The sequence below is a fragment of the Podarcis liolepis genome (genome assembly GCF_965112155.1).
Source record: "Podarcis liolepis genome assembly, chromosome: 9".
NCBI classification, from domain to species: Eukaryota; Metazoa; Chordata; class Lepidosauria; order Squamata; family Lacertidae; genus Podarcis; species Podarcis liolepis.
This window is the reverse complement of record NC_139564.1, coordinates 40,990,819-41,010,420: the sequence shown is the minus strand read 5'-3', so window position 1 is coordinate 41,010,420 and position 19,602 is coordinate 40,990,819. Positions and strand designations below refer to the sequence as shown.

At 40.2% G+C, this 19,602-nt stretch overlaps 1 protein-coding gene across 4 annotated transcripts; it reads left to right on the top strand.

The window, feature by feature from the left end:
• Positions 1–53: 53 nt before the first annotated feature.
• On the top strand, positions 54–17,500 carry ASIC5 (acid sensing ion channel subunit family member 5). Of its 4 annotated transcripts, none has more exons than XM_083520055.1 (10): positions 54–327; positions 5,863–6,169; positions 6,746–6,977; positions 8,199–8,321; positions 8,762–8,911; positions 9,750–9,897; positions 11,625–11,681; positions 12,314–12,482; positions 15,367–15,458; positions 16,363–17,500. In XM_083520055.1, exons 1-10 carry the CDS (start codon positions 180–182, stop codon positions 16,551–16,553), a joined length of 1,617 nt encoding a protein of 538 aa, XP_083376181.1. In that variant the 5' UTR covers positions 54–179; the 3' UTR covers positions 16,554–17,500. The 4 variants fall into 4 exon arrangements, with proteins under 4 accessions (XP_083376181.1, XP_083376184.1, XP_083376183.1 ...); XM_083520058.1 differs by having other exon boundaries at positions 300–371; XM_083520057.1 differs by lacking the exon at positions 54–327 and adding an exon at positions 338–371 and having other exon boundaries at positions 5,820–6,169.
• The last annotated feature ends 2,102 nt before the right edge of the window (positions 17,501–19,602 follow it).

Genomic DNA, 19,602 nt, shown 5'->3' with positions numbered 1-19,602 from the left:
GGTCACTTCCTGGCTTCGCATCCCAGGCTTGCTGTAGCCTTGCTTCCTATCTGGGTACATCCTGTTTGCTCTCACTGTGTTCATTTGGCTTTGCTCTGCATATGTTTGCTACAGTGACTTGGGATGAATCATGATTGCTTGGGGAAACCGTGCAGCCTGAGGCTGTGTTTATATGGCTGATGGGGGGGGGGGAGGGATTTGTAACCCTCTCCCACTTTTCCTCTGAATATTGCCACAACCAACTGATTTTACCCCTGCTGGAGAAAAGACATGACTTCAGCAGGGCTTTTTTTTTTCCAGCCAGAACTCAGTTTCAACGCCTCTCAGGTGAACACCATTGCCATTATAAGCAAACAAGGGAGGAGTTCATAGTGAGTTCCCGCACCTCTTTTTCTAGAAAAATAGCATTGGACTACAGATATATATTTTTCCCCAAGGAGGTTAGAGCAGCTTGAAGGGCGATTTCCAGGGGTTAAGCTGAACAAGAGAGAAAGGGCTTTGAAACATCATCTGCCTCCTGCCTGCCCTCAACCATTGTCAGCCTCAGCATTGGAGAGAACATTTCACAAAGATTCTTAAAACTGCATAGGATGTGTAGTTTTACCCTCGTCTGAGGTATCCAGAACATGCTCCGCCTTTCATTGCTTGTTCACTCACACCACAACGCTCGATAGGGCGTGATGAAAAATGAAAAGTTTCTATGAGCTAGAAAGCAACTTACTTCTCCTCCTCTTACTGGTAGTGACTGCGATTGCATCATAGCAGAAAGCAAACAGCTGGCTCTGGGTCACTCCTTGCAATGTGGGCCCTGAGCTGAGGTCCAGTTTGCTCAGCCTCTGAACGTGGCAATGCTTGATTGGATGGTCTGCGTGTGTCACACGGTTTATGATGACATCCAACTAAAACAAACATTCTTGTCTGACCAGTTCATTAAGCAGAAAATGGAGAAAGGAGCCTCCTTCTAGTCAAACCAATAGCAGACATGCTAGCTCTGTGTTAGGGAAATGTAAAAACTCTTAGTACATTTTAATCAAGGCAGTTGAAGCGTTATCTTATCAGAAAGCAATTTAGGAAGCAATTCTATATATGCTTACCTATGGGTCCTCCTGGACTCAGTAGGGCTAATTCTGCATAGATATACCTAGAATAGTACTATAAATGTCAGAAATGGTTTAAAAGAAAAAAAGCTTCCTCCTCCATCTCCATAGTTGTATGTCTGCAAGGCAAACAAGCAGGAGGATGACAATGGGGCCTAGTGGTTACAGGAGATCCCAACAACTAGCAGCCCCTTACCTTTCTCCATCTATCTCTGGGGTCCAGTGGGCAAGATCCCCTGCAAAGAGCAAGTCCACATCACATAGTACTCAGGGCTGGGAGTGGTTATTATTGGGGGTCTCAGTAGCCCCCTTTCCAGAAGGATCCATGTGCACTGGCAGAGAAAGGGGTGTGCGGTGGGGGTGGTTTTTCCTGGGTGTCTCTGCTGAGGGGGGTGACAAAATGCTGGGCAGCACTCACCACGGGGCCTACAGCGCGCCTGAGCCACTCATCTATCCTGGGAATCACGCGGTGGCTTCGGCGCCCGCAGGCTCTGTGCTGCCCCAAACAGTCTGCCCACTGCCTCCCCCTCAGCTGTAGCGTGGCTGAGTGGGAGGAGGAGGCAGGCTCCTTGGAGGACCCGTGGAGTGTCCTGCCCCAGCTTGCCCAGGCACCTGATTGGCTTGCTCTGCCGCTGTCCATGTGCAGGGATTCAGATTGATCATGGACACTATAGAGCTGTTTGGAGAGCTGGAGCAACCTATGTGTAGGGGGCAGAGATTTGACTGCCAGCCCTGAGTGTTTTGAACAGTAATCAGCAATTTTATATCTGAAGCCATCATTCTCGGGTGGGTGGGCAGAATAGGATGTAATTTCCATCTAATTTCTACTTTAGAAATTCATGCTTCAGTCCGTCTTTAGCAGTTTGGAGCCTATAGCTGCACTATGTTGGCAAATGTGGAAGATGAGATGGCTATCCTAAGAATATTGGAATCGTGCAAGTGTGAAAGGATCTGCTTCAGCAAGCCATTCTGATTTGATAAGGAAAGGAAAGGAAAGGAAAGGAAAGGAAAGGAAAGGAAAGGAAAGGAAAGGAAAGGAAAGGAAAGGAAAGGAAAGGAAAGGAGAATGTGACAATCAACTGAGGCACTTCAGTATGACTCAGTGCACACGGACTGAATAGAATGGTGTGGGAGGAGGGAAAACTGAAGGGATAATTTGGCCCATTTGTCAAGTTCTTAGATGGCTGAGCCTCTTGGTTACAATAATTTACATATAAAGGTACATAGTACTCCATTGGATGTGCCTAAACTGATTGTTCTGTTTACCTTTCTTTTCTCCTTAGCTTTATCCAATTATAGTGCTTTGCATGTCTCTTCATCCTCAGGTTCTGAGTATATTTTAGGATGACAACAGCACTTCTTTTGGGGGGTGCCTAAAGATGCTGTCAAGCCTACGTGCATACAGGTATAAATGCACATACAGTTTTGATCAGAACTGACACTTGAATGTGTGGACATGGACCCAGGCCCAGGAGGCACAATTTTGCTTAAAGTATGGCCACTGGGTGCAATACAGTCATACTGGATGTGTCCCATGAACAGAGCCTCGTTATCAGAAATTCCTTTTCACAGCCACATATTAATTTACTTCTGCAACATACATTTTTCTTTCAGTTTCCCATTAGGTAGAAACATCTGGTACTCATTTTCCATTCTTCATCCTTCTGCTTGGTATGTGTGAAATTAGCCATACTACTCTAGGGCGGGATACTCTGGTGATAAAACTTAAAAGGTCTCCATCTGCTATCAACACTTGTTGGAGCAATTTACTATTATGCAACTTCTTGACCGCAGTGAAAATTGCATTTTTGCAACTCATACTAATCCTTTCATTTGTACACTTCCACTTACCTTTTGATTTTGATTTTTTAAAAAAGAAAAGAAAGAAATTAATAACATTAAATAGTGGGCATTTATCAGGGTCTCTCATGGGCTATTTAGACAAATCCATTATCAAATCTGGATAGCATGGACTATTTTGAGTTATGTTATGTCATAAAAATATTAATATCTATCTATCTATCTATCTATATATATATGTATATCTACTCTGTGGTTAAGTTTAAATGCTTCCTATGTTCCCTGAGCATTTTGTAATTTCCGCAGACACGGTGCCCTTTACGTTTAACCTCCATTTGTAATTAATAGTCTGCTTTAAGTAAATGGGAGATCCATTTACTCAAGGTTAAGCAAATACGGATAGCAGTTATGCAATATTAATAATCCAATCAGATACTCATTCTCAGTGGGAGGAATAGAGTTCAAGGTTTAACAAACTGCAAACTAGTTTGTAGCAAAGAAAGGCAGCAGGGGAGGGTGTGTTTTTTTAAAAAATAGTACTCTTAGCTTAAAAAATATGTTTACGTGACATGACTTCAAGCCTGCAACCTGGGGGGGGGGGCATCCTTTGCTACTTCAATAGACACAACCTTAAAAGAGCGTGGCCCAGAATTCTCTCCAGAGATATTTCTCTTGAACTTGGCTTCATATTCTACTCCCTTGAAACAGAAAGATCCATGAATAACGTAGTTACTTGCATTTTATACTTGGTTATGATTGCTAAAGAACAAAACTGCATGCAATTCTGATGCAAACCAGCAGTCTTCTATCTCATCTTGCTAAATAGCAAGGAGACTCTTTTGCAACACATTAGGTGCAGAGAGGCAGTAATGAGGCTACTGATGTCTGGGCATCAGTGTAAACCATTTCACAAATACTAATGAAGCTGTTCAGTAGAATGAAGCATTTGCTGAATAAATCAGCTCTATCAATAAATTACTTTGCTCAGTTCCTTGCCTCTATTAGCAGAAGAGAGATCTGGTTTGTCAGTGCATCGGTGCTGTGCTCCCTCTAGTGTTATCAATGGAAATAAACTTTAATTTTTGATTTGCTTTCTGGAAATACAGTGGTGCCTCGCAAGATGAAATTAATCCGTTCTGCGAGTCTCTTCGTCTTGCGTTTTTTTCGTCTTGCGAAGCACAGCTATTAGCGGCTTAGTGGCTATTAGCCGCTTAGCGGCTTTAAGAAAAAGGAAACAAACTCGCAAGAACTCGCAAGACGTTTCATCTTGCGAAGCAAGCCCATAGGGAAATTCGTCTTGCGGAATGACTCAAAAAACGGAAAACTCTTTCGTCTTGCGTGTTTTTCGTCTTGCGAGGCATTCGTCTTGTGAGGTACCACTGTAGGTGGATTTTTCAGAGAGTGAAGAAAAGAAAAGCACTTTGGACCCATTAAAAACAAATTTTTCAAGATAAGTAACAAATGTTAAACTCATTAGATCTCATTCTCCAAGGTAACTTTGAGGACTACGATCCTACCAAGTACCTTCGTCAAATTTCCACCCAATTACAACATTTAATTATATTATTAACAAGTTTTATGAGAGTCCCACCAAAGATGAAAATGTGAAGCAATCTGTCAACCCCTGCTTGAGCAATACAGTCTACCTTGTACTGAGTTTGTACTGAGGCATGCAGGGGTAATGTGCCACCGACAGATAACATTTTATTGTGCTTCCTTTATTTTTTTATCCTAATTGATAGATAAAGTTATGGAAGAGGTTCAAGTACTGTGCCAATAATTTTCTGACAAAGATTGCTCTCCCATTCTCCCACCCCCATACACTGGGTAGCATGGCATCCAAAACTGGCATTTAGAGGATATTATAAATAGATGCTGTTTCTTCAGCTAAAGGTCTGATATCATCTATTTATAATATCCTTTAAATGAGAGACATCTCTATGACCATGCTGGCTAATTTTCAGCAGCTACAAATTCTGTGTTCACAGATAAGTCTGCCAGCATGTGCAGCACGGTTCATATAATGCCATTGTATGTTATTTAAAGAGGGAGAGGGAAGTCAAAAATCCCATTGATTGCTCAAATGTCCCCTCTTTTATATAAACCCTCTGCACCCTGCTACTTTGGAAAATTAACTGACTCAATTATTTTTAAATTCCAGGAATTCTCCACTTTTATCTAGCCTGCCATACATTATCTGTGTTGAATCCTGTTGCTCACTTTAAAAAATGCTATGTGTATAGCAACAGAGGCATGTGAATTGCCTCTTGATGTGTATAAAATGTAATCCCCACCCCTTTCCTCATTTTATATAAGCTATTAACTGCCAGTCTTCTGTAGCTAAACTTTCCTTTTCAAATAATATATGCCCAATGGAGAAGCTTAGGAAATTAAGTGGATTTCATGACAGAGGTATGTAACAGTAGCTATTACAATGCTATGCATCCTTGTCTGTGTGGTATTCTTTTGGGGAGGTGATGATTTAGATTTTCTGCAGATACAAATGCTTTTCTTATGAAAAGAGGCATGAGTTTATGCATCTTTTGAGCATATTTTATCAGTAGATAATGGCTGCAATCCTAGGCACACTTACTATTTCGCAGTAACGTCTAGTAAGATTCTGTGCTGTACTTGGTCTGAGACTGAGATTGAGATGTAGATCTAGAAGTAAACAGTAAAGCAATGCACTATGCGTTAAAATAGGAGAAATGTCTGTTAGTGCTACTTCTTGTAAAATTCTGAGTAATAAATGCTAATGTTTGTCATTACTGCTTTAACCGATACTTTATTTCAAAGCTTAGAATCATATTCTAGATATTTAAACCTCTGTAACAAATGAATTAAATCTGGCAATGCTACATTATGGCTTTCCCCCTGCCATTGGGATCCACCTTGAAGCATCCCTTTCATTTGGTTTTGTAGGGAACCTATGTGCCAATAATTTTTCTTCTTGTCAAATGTTAAGGATTGTTGGAAAAAGCCAGGCTCTACTTAACCAGAAAACCACTGCCGTCTCTGGAAGAAAGGAAGAAGTATGATTATGAATTTGCAACTTCCACTTCATTCCATGGAGTGCACAATATTGTTCGTACAAGGAGCAAGAGCCGTAAGGCACTGTGGATGACCGTAGTCGTGGGCTCCATTTGTTTGGTTGCCTGGCAAATCGGCAGTCGTTTCGCCAATTATTTCAGCTGGCCCACAACAACTTCGGTGGTAGTTCAGTATGTGGAAAACATAGAGTTTCCTGCTGTAACTTTTTGTAATCTGAACAGGTAAGGCACCGTTTACTTCCTGTAGGAATGGGCAATTGTGTTAATTTTGGTTTCTCTCAGTTTCTCATTCTTCCCATCTTCAGTCCAATTTTCCACATCAGTTTGTGAAGTTTTGTTTTTTTAAGTTCCACTGAAAAATTCATGAAAAATTATTCCTCCATACACCTTTTAATATACAATTTTATATGCATTTCTGTATGTTATTTTCACCGATACACTTTAATATATACATTTTTGCGCACTTTAGTTGGCTGGAGAATTGCATTGCAAAATTCAGAAAAGTGTGAATTTGGAAGACTCTATGTGTGTTGGTTCACATGTTGTGTTGGAAGGTGCAAATTAAATAAGCCCACCTTAAATGCAAATTAAATTGAATTTCCCCATAATTCCTAACCTTCTGCTAGATTTTCTATTAAGGTATATATAATATACATAGGTCTTCCATAAAATGCAATGCTATGACCACATACCTGCCTTGGGCTCCTTACTCTGTTTCTTTTAAAAGTTTTAAGAGTTGCTTTGGAATTATCCCTTGGAATTCAGGCTTAACCCTGCTTTTATGGTTTATGCTCACAGATTCCAAACCCAAGCAGTAGCTAATCTGAGCGCCATTTTCTTCCTGTGGAGCATAGTGTCGGGAGTACTACATTTGTTCGATACTAGGGAAACGTTTGGCCAAGAGATAAAAGACTTCCTTCAGGGGAATCAAAATTTCAGCATCAAAGAATTCACAAGGAATAATGGGTTCTATCTCAACAACAGTACATTGTTGGATTGTGAATATTTTGGGGAGCCGTGTTATCCAGAGGTAATATTTTTGTTTCTATTATCAGAGGTAACGTAGACATTGTGAGGGCATGTGAGTATGGAAACTCACAATCTAGTGATCACAATCTAGATCTGGAATGTATCACTTTCATATGGAGAGGAGACTGCATGTATGTACAAAGTACTAGATTGAATACATTTTGTTGGGAACTATTATGATGATACGAATTTTATTTCCTCAGTGGACATCCACCAATCGTGAGCCTCAAAGACTGGAAAATAGGTCTGTAATTGCTTGTCTAAGGCTTGATAAAACTTAACGTGACAAAAATCAAAAGGATGCTTCAGAAAGTCTACACCTATGAATTTCATCCCATGTTTTAAAATTCTGAATGACTTGATCTGGTTTTAAAGTGGGAATAAGGCACTCAGAATTCTTCATTGTTTTGTTTCTTTGGGAGGAATTCTTCATACACTTTTCCAAATGTTCTGTCAGTGCTGAGACATGTCATACAACCCTTCACATGTAGGTTGTAATATTCTCGAGTATGCATGATTGACAAAGGTAATGTTTGAGATAGTGAATTGTTGTATTGGTTGTGTGAAACAGCTGGTGAGTGAGAGTGTATGGATGGTCGTATATATGTTGCGTACTTTGAAATTCTATATTATTCTGCACTGTAATGCCCTCTGGTTTTATGTAAAACAAAAACCAAAAAAGTGGATACTGTTTGTGTATTTTGTTATGTGAATCATTTGCTGGGCATTGTACTTATTATTCACGTAAATCTCTTTCAGATCTTTTCAATAGTAAGTGGAATAAATAAATGGAATAAATAAATAAATAAACTGTTGACAGACACTGCTCTGAGGCATTTTGTTGCTTTGGGCAAAATCATAAATAGTTCCCAGGACACCAATCAAAATGCTTGTTACCTGGTATAGACTTCCTTCCCCCACCTGGCAATAAAAATACAGTGATAATAAATAAATAACAGTTTGTTGTTCCTTCATGACACCCCAGATCAGCTGCCTGGGACATCCTCCTCATTCTGCCTTACCTATTGGTAAGGCCAGTTTTTACCTCAGGTACAACCTTAGGAACTATGAGGAAGTGCAGCTGAGAGGTTAAATGGGTTGCATTTCACATTTTCATCCAAAATAAATCCAATTCTATCGCTACAGTTCTCTGTGAACATACTTACTTAATATTAGGTGAGCTAATTCAATTTCTTATTTTCTTTTACTTTCTTCATGGAAGAACTTTGAGCATGTCTTCACTGAATATGGAAACTGCTTCACCTTTAATCACATTAACATTCCAGCAAAAAGAAGAGTGAGTGCCTCCGGAAGGGGCTTGAGTTTGCTTTTCGATGTCAAACAGGTAGAGATATTCAAAATGTTTCTACAATGCGAGCGCAAAACCTTGATGATAAAGGACAGGGCATGTGGGTCACTATAATGGTACAAGTTCTTTAAAAACAAAGCAAAATAATAATAATACATACATGATTGAAGTTTCCCACAAAGTCAAATTACATAAGTAAAATTTATGAAAGCCCTAGAATATAATCTGCATCCTGAAACTTAATTTGCGTTGACAGATTTTGAATTGGTGTGAAATCTGATGTAGAGTCAGATGATAAGTGATACATAGTGGATTACAAAACGAAAATGCTGCATGTATACTATTGTTTTTCTCTTAATGTTAATTATGGTAGTAGATAATTTTTTGCCAAGGCAATTCACGGTTCAGTGTGACAGTGTTCTGAAAATTATCCTCTGTAATTTTACTCTGTAACCCTTCAATGCCTTGTGTCCTAGGCAGAGTTCACCGACGACCCTGCTCTTGGTTTTGTTGATGTTGGCATCACATTTGCTATCCACTCACCTAAAGCGCCTCCCCGATTTGATGGTTTAGGTATATCAACCCCAGTAGGAATGCATGCTCATGCTGCAATCCAACAGGTGAAGGTAAGCATTAGAGTAAGATACAGAGAAATGGAAGTACAGTGGTACCTCGGGTTAAGTACTTAATTCGTTCCAGAGGTCTGTTCTTAACCTGAAACTGTTCTTAACCTGAAGCACCACTTTAGCTAATGGGGCCTCCTGCTGCCACCGAGCCACCGCTGTGCGATTTCTGTTCTCATTCTGAAGCAAAGTTCTTAACCCGAGGTACTATTTCTGGGTTAGCGGAGTCTGTAACCTGAAGCATATGTAACCTGAAGCGTATGTAACCTGAGGTACTACTGTATGGCTAGCCACTTTAAAGTCCAATAAACTGCATATGCAATCATCATTATTGATAATAACAATATTAAACAATATTAAAATACAATATTAAAAATCAATTAAAGCAATTAACCCCTAATGATTGACAACTTTAAAATATAAGCAAGACTTTAAAATGACAAGGCACATAGGAAGGATAAAAAAGCAGAGTAAAAATTTAATTTGATATAGTACTCCAGCTCAGTTCTATGTTCAAACTCCAATGTATACCTAGAGCTTCCTACCCAGAAAATCTTACCCATTCAGTTGCACACTGAGCATCCATCTTGAATCAGGAGAAATTGAAGCTAGCTGGGGCCGGTCAGGCTGTCCTCTGGGGGCAGCCCTGCAGAACAACAATCAAGTTTACTACCAAGTCTTTTAATTTAATTCAGTTTGGTCTGGTCTAGCAACAAGAACAACAAATCTTTTGCAGCAATCTGTGTATGTGTGGAGGTGGGAATGGAGGTGGTTTTTGTTCAATTAAAACTTGACAGTAGCAATGTATATAACTTATGTCGTGCCATTTCTTTCATTCAAGACAATTATTCAAGAATACCCTTGGGGAGAATGCAAGCCAAACATGAAACTTCAGCACCACAAGCTCTATAGCACCTACGGATGCCTACAGGAATGCAAGGCACGCCATATTCAAAACCAGTGTGGATGCTTACCGTTCATGCTCCCAGGTATAACTGGGCAGGTAGAAGTTGCTTTATTTGTTTGCAGTGTTCAAAGAAATCCAACAAGAGTGTGCGGATAACAGCTTGGAGGGATGCCTCTAAGCCACTGCTTTTTTTCTTTAAAAATGTTTAGGGGTACTCTCATTTTGACTCAAGAAAATCACCATTTTATAGTTTAATCGGGAAAAATAAATACAGTAAATGGACCAAAGTACAAAGATTCCCAAAATGTTTAGGGGTATGTATCCCCCCAGAAAAAAAGCACTGCCTTTAGCCAATTTTGAGCTATCTGCTCACTAGTAAAACCTATGCACAAGCAGGGAGGGCGAAAAAAAGCAAAAGTCTGAAGTGACTCATGGCAGCTCCTCATACAATTTGGAACCCTTATTGTGCAGGGTTCCTAACAGTACAAGGAGAAGGAACTCCCCGTTTCACCCTTTCACCCTCCCTGACTTGTAGGGCAATGGGAGGTGGGGCTTAGTGCTCCCATCCCTGCTCCCCTTGCACAGCATGCAAGCATATAACATTGCTGTGGAGTCTTTATGGATTACTTTTTGTACAGGCAGAGCATCCCAAACATTTCCCTGCTGCCTCCGAGCTTCTGCAGAGTGGTGGAGGTACTGCCACATCCACAGCCTGGCTGCTCATGGCGATGGTAGCAGAAGGCAGAAGGGCAGGCAGATCAAGTCCAATCCCTGTATCAGCTTCAGGTTACTGCAGATCCAGGCCAAGATTAGGACCAATGCCAGCTAGTATCAGCTGGGAGAGCAGCTTGGGATCCAGTGGATCCAGAGCCAGCTCAGTTTCATCCCTGCAGTTGGAATGGCCCATTTGGAGGCTTTCTGGCAGGCTCTGCTAGCAGGAATACCACCAACATGCCTTTCACCCACCCAAATGTTCAAAGGGTGCATGTTCTGCACTGGCAGAGTGACAAAAATATCACTCCATCAGTGGTGGCCAGAGGAAGGACAGCTGAACCAGCAGAAGCAATCAGTGCTGCTCGGCATAAGGAGGAGGGATTGAAATGTAGTCTCAGACAGCTTAGTTTCAAAGATAAGTCCTTAATTGCTTAAGGAATCACCTCGTGCATAAATGACAGCTGAATAATGAAACCATTAGGATAGAAACAGGCCACCTGCAGCCTAAGGGTCTAATATAGCTCTCATGTACCCCTCACCTTATTTTCAAAAGCTCTCAGCAAGAATGATCTCTCTCTGCCCAAGCAGTCCTCCTGTGGAACAGAAAGAAAAGGAGTTGGCAATAGGTGAATCAAGGAGCTAGCCTGCCCACCAGAGGTTCAGCTCTGCGTATCCAGTCCCTAACATACTACCATCAGATGATGTCATGATGATGATATGATGATGAATTGCATTTCTTACCTGCCCAAAGGTGTCCGGGGTGAGATACAGCCATATAAAAACACAACATTAAAATTGCTAAGTGGATGGGTACTAAAGATATATTTCTCAGGGGTCAAAAGCCAGGGTAAAATTAATGCAGCCCCAAATAGCAAAAAGATTGCCCATCCTCGGCTCAGGTGCTATGAGTGTTTCTACATGAGATTCAGGTTGATACATACAGGCATCGAATTCTTTGCTTTACTTGCTGGGGTCACTTGCTTATTGGTTATTATTGGCTTACCAAACAGATGGATTCAAATGTGTGTTTTGATACCCTTGTCTTTGTGTTTTTCTCTCCTTCCCCACTCCCTCTTCTTCACACCTGTTGAAAAGGAAATGGCACAGAATGTGACTTGGACAAATTTTACAATTGTGTTTCTCCTGAACTGTGTAAGTAAAGCCAAAGCCAAATACTAGAGCCAGTTTCATACGTCTGCAACTGGCAACCAGCTGGACCAGTGGGGGTGGGGGCATGTCTCACATTTTTACCAACCTGTGGAATCCCAGTCACACAAAAGCATCATTTGCACCAGGACAGTCAGGCTTAGGGGGAAATCCCATAGCCTGGGATATTCTGCTGATTGGGAATGGTTTATTAGGGAAAGGAGAGGACTTGATTTTTCTCAGAATACTTTAAATGATCCCAGCTGAAAGTTGTGTTTAGACAAACCATGAATAACATTCTAAATGTACTCTTCCAATCATCTGTACAGTTTTGGTTTGATTTCATAAGTTCCAAATGCTGAAGAAATTCAGTGTAAAATACAGGCACCTATTTTTAGTGGGAAATCACACACTACCATCTTTCTACCACTTAGAATGTAAGGCTGCTGACGTAGATTCAAATTACCACCAAATCCTGCAATATAATATAATATTTATTATGCTTTATTAACTCATTTGCTTGGGATGATAAACTCAATCTATTTTTTGTTGATTTCACTATGGCTGCTTGCAGATGGTGGTGAACATGAAAGTCGCCTAGAGTGGGCATTTATGTTTGAAATTGGTTCCCATTTTAGATAAAATTGAGCTCGCAGGATTGTGTACAGCAGGAACACATAATTCCACTTGCCCTGTGCCTTGTGAGGAAACAGATTATCCAACCACCATTTCCTATTCAACTTTTGAAAGTGAAAAGGCTTTGAAATTTCTTTCTACAAAGCTGAAGAAACGTCCAGAATATATCAGGTACTTTTCTTCTTCATTGCCATGCTGTCAAGAAATGTGTTTTACACAAGAGCAACCTTTATTAACCAAACTGAAGACATATTCAAGAGATGTTGGACCCAAAGAATTACTATAATTCAATGGCTTCTATTTCATTATTTATTTCATATATCTAAATACTGCTTAATACTAAAGCAGCAGTTTGAAAGCACGTCAAGTGCAAGTAGATAAATAGGTACCGCTCCAGCAGAAAGGTAAACGGCATTTCCGTGCGCTGCTCTGGTTCGCCAGAAACGGCTTAGTCATGCTGGCCACATGACCCGGAAAAACTGTCTGCAGACAAATGTCGGTTCCCTCGGCCAGTAAAGTGAGATGAGCGCTGCAACCCGAGTCATCCGCGACTGGACCTAATGGTCAGGGGTCCCTTTACCTTTAAACAATAAACTGGGAGAACTACAAGGTATGCAAGTCCCACTATCTGCCTTTTCACTATATGAAAATTCACTTATCCAAACAAAAATAATTATGCCCAAACCTTGCTATACACACCACAGATTCAGATATCTGAACAGCCAGAGTTTGCCTACTTTCTTTCTTCCTTCCTTGCTTGTTTATGCTTTGCTGGTTGGTGACAAGGAGGGAGCAAGCAAGATCAGACAAATCAGCTGACAGGACAATTGTTTTTTCTTTGCCTTTCTTTTGCTGGTTGCCTGCAGCCATTACTGAAAGAACCCATTGAAAAAGCAGGGGAGAGATCAGAAAAAAATCCAGATTAGAAATGCTCCCATAGGAATCTTTGGAAATTGTGGACTCATTATGTGAATGCTTGCCTAACGAATGATTTCCAGGCAACACATTGAGTTTGGTAAGCAGGACCTGTGTGTACAATATAATACAAAACTATAATATAGTACAATATTAAACAATAAAATCTCCCAAAAGTAAAACATATGGCAGCACTTTTTGAAAACGTTTTGAGTCAGGGATCTCTGATCACTTCACCCAATATCCCCCCCCCAAGCAAAAATATATAACTTCTGCAAGGGTAGTTATGTTGCCCTGCAACAGCAAAAACACAAAGGCACATTTGAAAAAACCTAATAGATTTATTGTAACATAAGCTTATAAATCACAGGCTCTTTAAAAATGTTTATAATCCAATATAAATTTTAAAGTTCACTCTTCTATAGATGAGGACTCTTTAGTTTATCTTCATTATCACTGGAAACGTCTCTGATTTTATCAACACTAAAAGCAGTTTTATTAATGATTATGTTATATTATATTAATCTTGTGAAGATCAAACTACAGAAGATCTGTGCTTAGATCTCACATTTCCCCCTACTGTTAATTTAATGGAGCTGGAGGAGGCTATGGATTGGGGGAAAGTTCTTAACTCTGTTCCTCCTGTGACATTTTCTAATCTACTATTAGCTCTACTTGGCAGCAGGTGGGACTAGAGGAATGGCCCCCCATTGCCACTGCTCTGATCAAAATTGCACAAAACAAATGAAATGCCTTGAATTCTAGGTTAATTTTTTCCTTAAACTTTTTGATTTTTGTTATTTAGTTTAACTCTATAGCCGATTACTTCTCCTTTCAGGGATTTTCACGGCATTTCATTCATTTTGTGTAATTTCTTGGTTCTGTGACTGTCATTTTTTTCACTGATCAAAATTGCAGCTGCTTTTAATCAAAGAAATGCTATGGATCTTCCCCACCCTATGCGATGGTGTCTTCATAACAACATTTTTATTTTACTCCTTCTGACATTTGATTACTGTTCACAAATGGGGTACTATCTAGCAATTAGTCACTGAAGCATGACAAATTACAGGGAAATGTTTCTGTTCCCAAGTGATTAACCAGTCAGGATCAAACAAACATATTAATGAGTTTAACATCATAAATTAACTAATAGTCATCCATTGATTTTTCAGAAACTTTAAAAGGTAGTTTCAACTATTTACAGCCCTATTCCAAATATGTATTGTGGTATTGCCTCAGCTACCTCAGGAAGCCCAAACTGTGGGATCCATTAGCAGGGTCATTATGGTAATTATAATGCAACAGGTTTAAAATGGAGAAGGTCCTTGAAGAAAGGAGTGCTCACGCGTTGAGCCTTCATTTTTAGAGCTAGGATTGCCTAACATTGATTTATTAAACAAAATTTAATGGTCCAACTAAATGTTCATAAAAAAAGAAAACTATTAGCTCAGAATTTAAGTAATAGCTAGGCCAAGGTGAAGCACTCAAAGCTGGTCATCAGCAATCATTTGAACTGAGTACCGGTAAGTAAATACTATTTCAATGGTGTCATTTTTCATTGTAATCTAGTGATCCTAGGAATTTTAGTACATTTTGCAGCAACCAGTGAGGGTTGCCATTAAGTGTACACTCAGCCCAGAGTTTCTCCTGACCTTATCTCTTTGGCACATGTACCTAAATGAAACATTCATGTTCCAAGACATTTATCTGTTTGTCATATCCAAACATTATATTTTTAGATTCATATTTATTTTTAAAAAACCTGTAGATGTGTACTTAAAAAATCCCAAGGACATTATCCAGTCTTCCTGCCTACCTGGATAATCTGTTCCATGCACAAGAGTTGCCTGCTTCCCATTGGAAGTTACTCTTCTTCACATTGGGATACTTCTTATGAGAAGACACAGGGGCTCATAAGAACTGTTTAGGCTGACTTTATAACATATGAAAACACTCTTGAGTGTGCTGCAGAATCAAATTCTATGTTCTCTCCACCTCCCCACGATTTCAGATTATTGTTACTTTGTTTAAAGCATGAATAGTATTTTCTGCAGATGGTGATGGCTAGATTGATCATCATGATGATAATAAATAGTAATACAATTGCATAATAAAAGTGTGCCTTTATTATCCATAGGCGTAACCTTGTATATATTGACATTAGATATCATGATTTGAATTACAAAATGACCCGGCAGCAGAAGGCATTGAGTGTATCTGAGCTACTTGGTAAGTGACCCAAATGAACTTAAAAAAACAAACAAAAAACCCCCTACATTTCTGTGTGATCACAATAATGAAGTAGTTGTTGACATAATTACTTTATGCTGCATCACACTATCACTGTTTTCTTAATTAGCATTATTTGGATGATAAGATATAACTATCTTTACCAGCGGATGGTATTTAACAGTGGGCAGTAATTAGTGGGTAGTATTATTTTTTTACTCAGAATAGAATCAATAAACATTACTAAGTTAGGGTCATTAATTTCAGTGGGTCTACTCTGAGTAAAAAAACAACAGTTGACTACCACCCAGTATTTCTATATAATACATTTCTATTTGTTTGCTGACAAGTCTTGTATTACACTAGGCTACAGCACAATAATATTTATTTAGAAGTAATTTCCACTATGTTCAGTAGGTAAGTGTGTATGGTATTTTAGTTTCACTTTGGGCCCACAGAAACCAGTAGAACTTAAGTTAGTAATAGATTTCAACAGAGTTGCATAACGGAAGTGGTCGTTCTGGTGAGTATTTTTCAATCTGAAGCACAAAATCTATTCAGTTTTGAAATGGATCTTATTCAACATTGTGCAACTACATTTCTGTTTCAGCAAGGGACTTCCCCTTGCTCTCTGCCCCACCACCCAAATGCTTTCTGGAATGTTCTGGAGCATATTTGGGGGGCATGTTGGGATTACAGGAGGGAGGATAGGAAGGGGAAGTCCCATTGTGATGACATAAGTCCATTTCATTAGACGGCTTTCACTCAGTGTGTCAGTGATTTCAAGACTGAAGACTAGTATCCCAATCCTGAACACATTTAGATAGAATTAAATCATACTAATGTCGATAGACTATAGAGGCACAGAATTGCTGGACCAATCTCTCTATTTCTTTCATTACAGCTGATGTTGGTGGCCAACTTGGTTTGTTTTGTGGAGCCAGTATGATTACAATCATAGAGGTTGTGGAATATATTTTCACCAACTTCTGTTGGATGTGTGTCTTTCTTCTACTGAAAGCACCAGAAGTGCCCAACTGGAATACTACAGATCAGAATGCACAAACACACAAAAGAAGAATACAAGAATGTTAAGGGCTTGCAGAAAGGGAATGGAAGAAGGTGAAATTTTATTTTCAGTAAATGCCATTTCCTTCTGAAAATAATGCAAGATAAAACAGTATTCAGTTCACACTTATTTCTCTGATGCAAGTCCAGAAAACAGATATTAGGGAAGGCAAGTATTTATGAATGCAGGGCTTGTTTATCCTGGTAGTCTGCACCGTCACGGAGAACACAGAATTTCCTCATGTACAATAGAATTCACATTAGTCCACATTTATGTCAGTGGGATGTAGGTGTGCCTAATTCTCATTGGAGTGCACAAAATGACATTCCCCCATCCCAACTTATAATTGGTTCACTCTCTCTAACTTTTATTGGATAACTTTCATAGGAAACTGAGTGGGGTGAGGTGTCCTAGAATTCTCCTAAGCTTGGAAAGGTCCTCCACCATTGCTATCTCTCTGGGTGGTAGCTTCCTTCCCCACCTACCCTGCTACTTTCCAGCAGTTTCTCAACTGTATCAAGTGTGAGGGGAAGAGCCAAAATGGGCAAAGACAAGACTGATGGAGGTCAAGGATTCAATATGAATTACCTTGGTTCTCATCTCAAATGAAGGCATCTGAGCATGCCCATGTTAATAGGAGTTCTTGAAATGGCCATTTTTATTTCTGAAGATGTATTTATCAGGAGAGCAATTGTACAGGTAAAGTGCATGACACAACTTCCGTGTATCCTGCCACTTAAAGTCTAGTGGGTGTTCAAAAGTATGCCTCTACCTCCATCCTTCAGTGAGGAAGTTCCTCTTCATTCAGTAGTCAAGATGGGCATGAGATGTAGTCATGTAGTAAATTCATGATTATTAGATGTACAGCTGAACACATAATAGGCATATGCACATGTGAGCATGATTGATGATGCAAGATTGTACTAATGAACATGATAAAAGTCGAAACTGAAATTATAATTCACTGTGAATTCTGCTTCATTTGGGATAGTCTGCTAATTTTTGCATGCAAAAGTCAAGTTGGACTAGCATAGCAAACTGCAGACCAATAATGCTTGCTGTTGGGTGTGGGTCATGAGTCTACACAGAAGGAAGAATGATTTGGAGCTAAATCACTCTGTCACTGCTAAATGCTATGTGCTCATGCTTCAATAGAGATATAGGACCTCAGGCATCTCCACTTGCTGCCTTTTTCTCCTCCTGCCTTTCCTTAGAAGCCTCATATTGAGTCAGACCCTTTGTCCATATAACTCAGTATTGCCCACACTGGCGGCTGCAGCTTCCTCCAGGGATTCAGGCAGGAGCTGTTCCTAGCTCTACCTGGAGACACCAGGGATTGGACCTGGGTCCTTTTGCATGCAAAGCAGGTGTTCTATTCTGGAAAGAAAGTCCTTCCATATGTTAGAATCGCATTGCAGCATTATAACCAGCTTCGGAATGCTTCAGTTTTCCCATTCCGCCTTGCACTGCAGACAGCAAATCCTTGAAAAGCTTCCTAAAGAGATTTGGTAGATATATGAAAGATAGTGGTGTGGGCACAGGCCTTCCAAGTCAAAGGGCATTGCTTCAAAGCAGGTTTGAGCTCTAGAACCAGACCTCAACAATTTTAGGAAATTAATCTCTGAAGCAAGTGAATAATATAAAGTAGAAACTATAGACATTATAAAAATAGTAATACTTTCATCAAAGTTTTTTTGAAAAGGACATGACTGCAACATTTCACATAATGCAAAAACCCTTTTGTTAGATAGAATTTAAAATATATTGTTATAGACAGCCAACTCACCCACACCCTAACAGGGAAATAAATAGCTGAGGGGGAGTGTTTGCTTTAGATTGAAGAATCCCTAATTGCAATTTATGACCAGCAGATGTCCTACTTAGCTTTCTATTTTTCCAGAATAAAATGAGATATTTTCAGGTAAAGAATGATCTTTAAAACACACAATATCCATGGCTACTTTTTTGTGCTCACTACTGACACTGCAGTCCAGTGAAACCACATTTATGGTGTTCAGTAAGGGGAAGATCAGGTGAGCTGTGAGCCTTCTTAGTCTGATGTCCTGGTGCTCACTGCCAAGGGGCCTGGTCTCCCTCCATATACTTCTTAATTTTAAGTTGCACTTGGGCCAAATAAATGACTTATTCAAATAGAGGACTGTCCTCCGACAGCCCTTCAAATCAAGGCTCAACTCTGTAAAGTAGGACCCAACCCACCCTATGCGCAATGTGGCCCATGTTACTCAGAAATATGTATTTTTGCCATTCTCTGCTTTCACTGAGAGAAAAGTGACGATGTAAATGGTAGCAGAATTGTTATTTTGCAATCACTTTTGTTCAAAGAAATGTCAGTGCATGAGCCAGTGGACTCAATGTGTTTATATGGCCTAAATGTCCTTGTTTGTGTTGACAGATATTGCCAACTCAACCCTGAGGTAACTCTGAAACTTTCTAGCTTAAACAAACTGCATTACAGTGGTACCTCGGGTTACATACGCTTCAGGTTACATACGCTTCAGGTTACGGACTCTGCTAACCCAGAAATAGTACCTCAAGTTAAGAACTTTGCTTCAGGGTGAGAACAGAAATCATGCTCCAGTGGTGCGGCAGCAGCAGGAGGCCCCATTAGCTAAAGTGGTGCTTCAGGTTAAGAACAGTTTCAGGTTAAGAACAGACTTCCGGAACGAATTAAGTACTTAACCCGAGGTACCACTGTACTAGTATTTTGTTCCACCAATACAATATCAAACTGACAGACAGTGTATGAAGATTCACAGGGGACATACCGTAAAGACTCTCCTCCCTGCAAGAGAGGGGAGTGGTTGTGGCCGGGAGCCGGACTCCGCCTCAAGCAGGGGGCATTTGCCCCCTGCCTCCCACTAACCTGGCTGGTGCCCACGCCCTCGGTCAGGCATCCAACCAGGTGCCTTCAAGGGGGCGTGTACAGCAGCCTGAATTGCTGCGGCGCCAGCCTCCATCCCTCACTTTTGTCGTCCCGTCGCGAGTCACCCACCCTCCACTCCCTTAGAGCAGGGTTTCCCACACCCACACCCGCCCGCCAGAAGGCTTTAATTC

Coding starts and splice junctions, on each gene's coding strand:
- ASIC5 (XM_083520055.1), top strand. CDS start 180: ATGGGGGGGGGGGAGGGATTTGTAACCCTCTCCCACTTTTCCTCTGAA. Junction 328..5,862: donor TCAGTTTCAACGCCTCTCAG/GTGAACACCATT, acceptor TCAAATGTTAAG/GATTGTTGGAAAAAGCCAGG. Junction 11,682..12,313: donor TTGTGTTTCTCCTGAACTGT/GTAAGTAAAGCC, acceptor TTCCCATTTTAG/ATAAAATTGAGCTCGCAGGA.